The following is a 6,535-nucleotide window of genomic DNA, read 5'->3' as shown; positions in this document are numbered from 1 at the left end:
GGGATATGCTTACTGTAATAAGCTTAGCTTTTAAAATTAAATGCAGTTATTTGAAATGTGAGCTTGAAGTTTAACTGGAACGAAATATTGTCTTTGAGTGGTTTGGCACCAGGTGTTGCTGTTTAACATGTACATTTGAATTTAAAAGAACAGAATGTCCTAAAGAGAACACAGGTAAGATATCTTGAACATGGCTGAGGGCAAGGTTTGTGCAGTCACAACTTAACATGTTGAAGGTTTGAACATTTAAAAAAAAAAGGAATGGAAATATATATATGCATATATATAGATATACGTATATATTTATTTCTTTAGGGGATGGGGGTGCGGGGGAAAGGGGAGAGGAAACAAAATTTCACATGTTGATTATAAATATTGATGGAAAATTAAAAATGAAAAAAAAAGGTGAAGTTAGGGGGTGGTGGGGGGGGGGGGGGCAGAGGATGCATGATCAGTGGTGGGCATGACTGGGTGGAGGAGTGAGGTTGGGGAATGGTACAACTTGCATGTTGATAAATAATCATGGAAGGTTTGAAAAAAATGTAAAATAAGAAATGAAAAAAAAAAAAAAATTTTTTTTTGGTGGGGGGGGGGGGGGGGGGGGGGGGGGGGGGGGGGGGGGGGGTGACCAAGGCAAGTGGGTGACCAGGTGTGGGTGCGCAACTTCACATGTTTATAATAAATGTTCACAGAAAAGAATGAAAGAAATTTAATGAAATTCTGCCAAATGGTAAGTTTGTTATGTACAAATATGTGGATTTTTAGACAATTAAAGGGCAATAACTCTAAAGTTACAAAAGAAATCCGTATGAAAATTGTGTGTGCACAACCACATTATAGTGCTCTAAATTCTGTTAAAGTTTCATAGTTCAAGGTCAAATATATCAAAAGTTATGATGCAGAAATTGCCATATCTATAGATCTATGTATATGGTTTGTTTGAAAAAGATCTAAAAGTTTTTTGTTTTTTGTGGGGGGGGGGGGGGGGTTGGGGGGGGGGGGTGTGATCAAGGTATCGGGGTGACCAGGTGTGGGTACACAACTTCACATGTTTACAATAAATGTTCATGGAACAGAGTGAAAGAAATTTAATGAAATTCTGTGAAATGGTAAGTTTGTTATGTACAAATATGTGGATTTTTATACAATTAAAGGGCAATAACTCTTAATTTACAAATAAATCCGAACGAAATTGTGTGTACACAACCACATTATGGTGATCTAAATTCTGTTTAAGTTTCATAGTTCTAGGTCAAATATATCAAAAGTTATGATGCAGAAATTGCCATATTTATAGTACCCTATACAGTTAACACTAGAAACTTCTAAGGGCCATAACTCTGGTGTTACTTGGGCAATCTGACTGAAACTTGACGGGCCGCAAGAACTCATAGTGGTGAACATGTATATGAAGTTTTAAATAAATATTCCCAACCATTTCCTAGATATGACTCCGGACGGACGGACAACGCCAAAACTATATCCCTCCGACTTTCGTCGGGGGATAACAAACCGTAAATGCAGATAGTATATTGATTAATATGACCCGTGCTCATTTATCTATCTGATTAATAACAGTTGTATTTAGTTAGTAAGCTTTGTTTAAGTTCCACAATCGATTGTTCTAACCGACAATGTAGATTTTTAAGAAAATGTCGGTTAAAGTACGCTTGAGTTACTGCAAAACCAAGTGTTAAGACCCTAGCTAGCTATTAGTCGCCTCTTACGATCATGCAGGGGCAAAGCAATGGTTCCAATTCTTTTCATACACAGATCGTCCCAGAACCACATGAGGCGAGAATTATCTGGTAGACAATGTGTCATAAATTATTGAACCAGAGACAAATAAAAAAAAGTTGAAGGATGATATTTGATTTTATTGCAAAAGATAAAACAATCACAAAGCTGGCTGCATACAAGTACTTATTCCCTCTCAGCCTCGCCTTGATCTCTTCCCCTGAAAAATACAGTTTTATAGATGCTAGATAATGTTCGAATAAAATATACATTGACAGAGAAAATACGTTTGTAATGAACAATGAATTGCAATCGATTCATCCCACTTTGTGTTAAATTTCAATCTGATTTATAAAAAAAGCTATAGAAAAAGAATAAAAAGTCACACTATACTAAATAAACCATTTTTATACAAGACATTGATGACAATAAATAATGGTGGTATACAACAGTAGCATAGAAAAGATACGAGAGATATGGTGACTTCACTGCGTCGACGCGAATGCCACAGCGTTCGTATGTTAAGGCTCTGGAGTGGTTAGGCAAAGTTTAATGAATGTACAAGCAATCTAAGCATTCTAAAGCGTGTGCAAATGAAATGGAAGAAAGCTATGCCTCTTCTATACCCCCGTTGTATACTGTCACTACTATTTTAATCACTTACCAACTGTGTAGTTCACTGTTGCAATAGATGGCCATTATTCCGAACGCTGGAGCGATTTCCTCTGTATCATCTTTCCAAACACTATTGGTACCAGACATATAGGAATCGGACCTGGCACCGTTATTATCGCCACAGCTTTCAGAATCATCAATGCCATCGTAGCTGCCTTCGTCTTCTTGACCACCAACGCATCCACCAAATCTATCATGATCGTCAACACCAATTCTACCACCGCATTCGATACCATCAACTTTGCCATCACATCTACCATCACTTTCTTCACCATCGACTCTGCCTTGACATCTACCATCATCTTCGTCACCATCGACTCTGGCACTGCATCTACCACCACCATCAGCGCTGTCAACTTTGCCATGACATCTTCCCCCGACTTCGTTATCATCAACTCTGCCATCGTTTTCGTAACCATCGACTCTGCCAACACTTCTACCATCGCCTTCGTCACCATCAATTCTACCATCACATTTACCATCGCCTTCGTAACAATCGACTCTTTTATCAAGCTTACCATCACCTTCGTCACCATTAATTTTTCCATCGCATCTATCATCGCCTTCGTAACCATCAATTCTGCCATCGCATTTACAATAGGCCCCGTCAGTATCAACTCTGTTATCGTATCTACCATCGCCATCGTTACCATCGGCTCCGTCTTCGCATCTACCATCGCTTTCGTCACCCCTAAGTCTGTCATCCCATTTACCATCACCTTCGTCATCATCAACTTTGCCATTAACTCTACCATTGCTTCCGTCACCATCAACTATGCCGTCACATCTGCCATCGCCTTCATCGCCATCAACTCTGCCGTTACATCTACCATCGCCTTCGTTACCACCACCTTTGCCATCACATCTACCATCGCTTTCGTTACCATTAACTCTGCCATCGCATCTACCATAGCTTTCGTCACCTTTAACTCTGTCATCACATCTACCATCGCTTTCCTTACCATCAACTTTGCCATTGAATCTGTAACCATCGTCTTCGTCACCACCATTATTGTCACCGCATTTACCTTCGCTTTCTTTACTTTTTGCTTCGCCCTTCCGTTCCTTTGAGCCAGTGTTAACTTCTTCATTTATCCACCGAACTTTCCTCTCCATCCTATATTGGGGCTGGCATCCATGTTCCCCGCATGTGCACACACTAGGATTGTAACGGATTGTATCTACAACCATCTTGCGTTGACTTGGCCTTTTAGCTTGATCTGACTTTTCAAGTGGTTCTGGCTTTTTAGGTGGTCCTGAAATCGATAAAAAAAGTTCTGTACAAATAACATATTTATGTTGACTGTAAACAAGTTGAATATCCAGGTTTTAGTCCAAGTTATAAATAGCATAGGCTCTAACGTTTTGATACCAGTTTAAGATACCATACCATTGGCAAATTTTAAATTTGCACTCAGAAACGGCCAATCAAATGAAAAAGTTTGAGACTTGCCTAAAACAACTAACCTGGTTCAATGTAAAAAAAAACTGCGTTTTTGAGTCAATTAAATCTCAAAATAGAAACATATCATTTGCCTATTTGAGAACAATGTGCAGATATAACTTATCAGATACAGGAGTTAAAAGATTAGCCTCTAAATTTAGTTCTACATTGATCAGCGATTCATGACTGACATTTCCATTCCTGTCGAACGCTCAACTAATAATTTTTACTTATTAACTCAAAAACTCGAAATTTTCTCTTACTTACTAGAAATTTCGACCTACATAACTCAGAATTTATGGTCGTATATGTATAAGTCCTGTCCAAGAACAGATACCTTGGGTAGCACTTTGCTAGCACCGGAGGTTCACATATGATAGCATTATTATTAAGGTAATGTTCGCACTGTTATCATCGCTGTTTTAACGATGTTTAAGTTTGGAAGGTTCTCGACACAGTTCGAACCCATTTGACCAGGAAGCATAACCATACTCTACACCAGCTAATAGTTACAGGTTCTACCATTTGAGACGAGGCCAAGATCGGGTACTCGGGGTAGCTCAAGAGCTCGAGGGATGCCACAGAACGTGACCGGGTAGTGCTCGAACTTTGAATATTTCACTATGTTGGCCGTATCTCAGAAGTTCTTGGCCTTCGTCGAATCCACATGTTCGGAACATATACAATTCTAGAAAGTTTCACATGCCGTCATATATATATATATATATATATATATATATATATATATATATATATATATATATATATATATATATATATATATATATATATATATATATATATATATATATATATATAGCTCTAAATGTATAATGCTAAGCAGATAGCTGTTTTGGTTTCAAAGCTAGCACTTTTGAGTAACAAGTTATCTATTAAGTTCTGTTGATGTGTGTATATATCTAAATGGGCTGTCTTCTTTAACAACGCTAATATTAATACATCTAATGATGATGATGATGATGATGATGAAAATGATAATGATAATAAAAATAAAAAAGATAATAATGTTATTATCTTGGCATTATGAAAAAATATTCTACAATGCATATCTTTGTACAGTTTGGTATACAGGCAGTAAAAGTTCATTAAGTAAGAGTTTTGCACTTCAACGAAAAGTTGCTAGAATTGTTTTGAATAAAGAACTGCAGACAAGTAAATCTGAAATGCTAAAATAACTCGGATGGATGAAATTTTCTGAACGATGCAAATACCATACTGGAGTAATGATATAAAAAAACTACAAACAAATCTTGTACCATTTTACATATCCAGCAATTACATTTCCAGCAATGAAAATTATGGCCTTAGATCAGTTGTACATAATGATATTTCAATACATAAATATCGCACAAATTATATGAAAAGGTCATTTAGCTATACTAGTGCTAAAAGTATGGAATATGATTCCACAGAATATCCGTTGTGTGGAATCACTTACTTCTTTCAAAAACAAATATAAAAAATATCTATTAGGATCTGAATAAGCTGCAACTTTCTCTGTCATTGCTATTTCCTTATCTTCTTTTGTGTGGGTGACAGTTTATCTGAGTGATTTGACCTTTTTCCGGAGTGATATACATGTATATATATTTATGTTTTCTAATTAATTGGCGTGTTTGTCGAGAGTGAATGTTGTATTTAAATGTCTATCACGTAAATTCCATTTTTTTTTAAATTATAATTAGATAATCAGTTTTTATCTTTTTATGTTTAACTGATGTATTTTTAGTTTACAGAAGGCCACACTGAAACTTAAGATTTGTAAATATGTTTTAGAACTGTTATATATGTCTTTATGTGATAACTTCTTTAAATAGACTTATTATTAATTTATTATTATCATTATCATTATCATCCGGTTATAGAGCTCCCTAGCGAAAGAAATATGTTATATCCAAATCAGCCACCAACCACCACCCCTCTCGAGTGTTTTGAAAGGTTATTAACTCAACATATATTTATCTCCCTTTATTATTTTTGTTCATTCTATGAATAGAGGGAACTGCAACAAGACAATGACATTATCATTTATTATTCTGTTATCAACATTACTTAATTTGTAAGAAGTTCTCTCAGAATTCATGAACTCCGTTAAGTCGTAATGACATAAAAATAATTTCGTAGATTAAATAAAACTTCACTTACTGTAATGAATGTTGTATAATAAGTTTGGCTTGTACCACTGATCTCTTGTTTCCATTTTTAATTACTTAATCAAAATTCCTCCTGTCTGCTTTCACGTTTTTCGGGTTACTATGAGTTTGACGTCTAAAACATTGACGTTCTTGACGCTGTACGTCACCGTGACGTTGGCATAGGTCACCGTGACGTTGACATAGTTCACCGTGAATTTGACGAAGGAAGATATTGAAGTTTTCCGTTATTGCTGGCGAGTGAAAATAGTCAGTAGGGACAAACAATAAATTACATTTAGAAACCGGTAAAATATTATATGTTTTTTGTCACAAAGACACAGATCAGGAAACATGTAGAATTTGATTCCAAATTTGCAGATGTCTGTTATAGTGACTTGTGTTATACAATATACTTCTAAAACCAGATGTTACATTTAATTCTACAAACACACTGCCCCACGGACCTATATGTCACATTCAATATACTAGTATAAACACATATTTCAAAGTCTAAGAAAAGCAT

The 6,535-nt window shown here is 36.0% G+C and overlaps 1 protein-coding gene across 2 annotated transcripts; it reads right to left on the bottom strand.

Annotated features, from left to right (window-relative positions):
- Positions 1–1,856: 1,856 nt before the first annotated feature.
- Positions 1,857–6,138, bottom strand: LOC123557557 (protein qua-1-like). 2 transcript variants are annotated; one of them, XM_045349083.2, is made up of 3 exons: positions 6,058–6,138; positions 2,402–3,668; positions 1,857–1,957 (listed from the first exon to the last, which is right to left on the bottom strand). In XM_045349083.2, exons 2-3 carry the CDS (start codon positions 3,601–3,603, stop codon positions 1,924–1,926), a joined length of 1,236 nt encoding a protein of 411 aa, XP_045205018.2. In that variant the 5' UTR covers positions 3,604–3,668; positions 6,058–6,138; the 3' UTR covers positions 1,857–1,923. The 2 variants fall into 2 exon arrangements, with proteins under 2 accessions (XP_045205018.2, XP_045205017.2); XM_045349082.2 differs by having other exon boundaries at positions 6,023–6,134.
- Positions 6,139–6,535: the final 397 nt, after the last annotated feature.

The sequence above is a fragment of the Mercenaria mercenaria genome, chromosome 5, assembly GCF_021730395.1.
Source record: "Mercenaria mercenaria strain notata chromosome 5, MADL_Memer_1, whole genome shotgun sequence".
NCBI classification, from domain to species: domain Eukaryota; kingdom Metazoa; phylum Mollusca; class Bivalvia; order Venerida; family Veneridae; genus Mercenaria; species Mercenaria mercenaria.
This window is presented reverse-complemented; position numbering and strand designations above follow the sequence as displayed.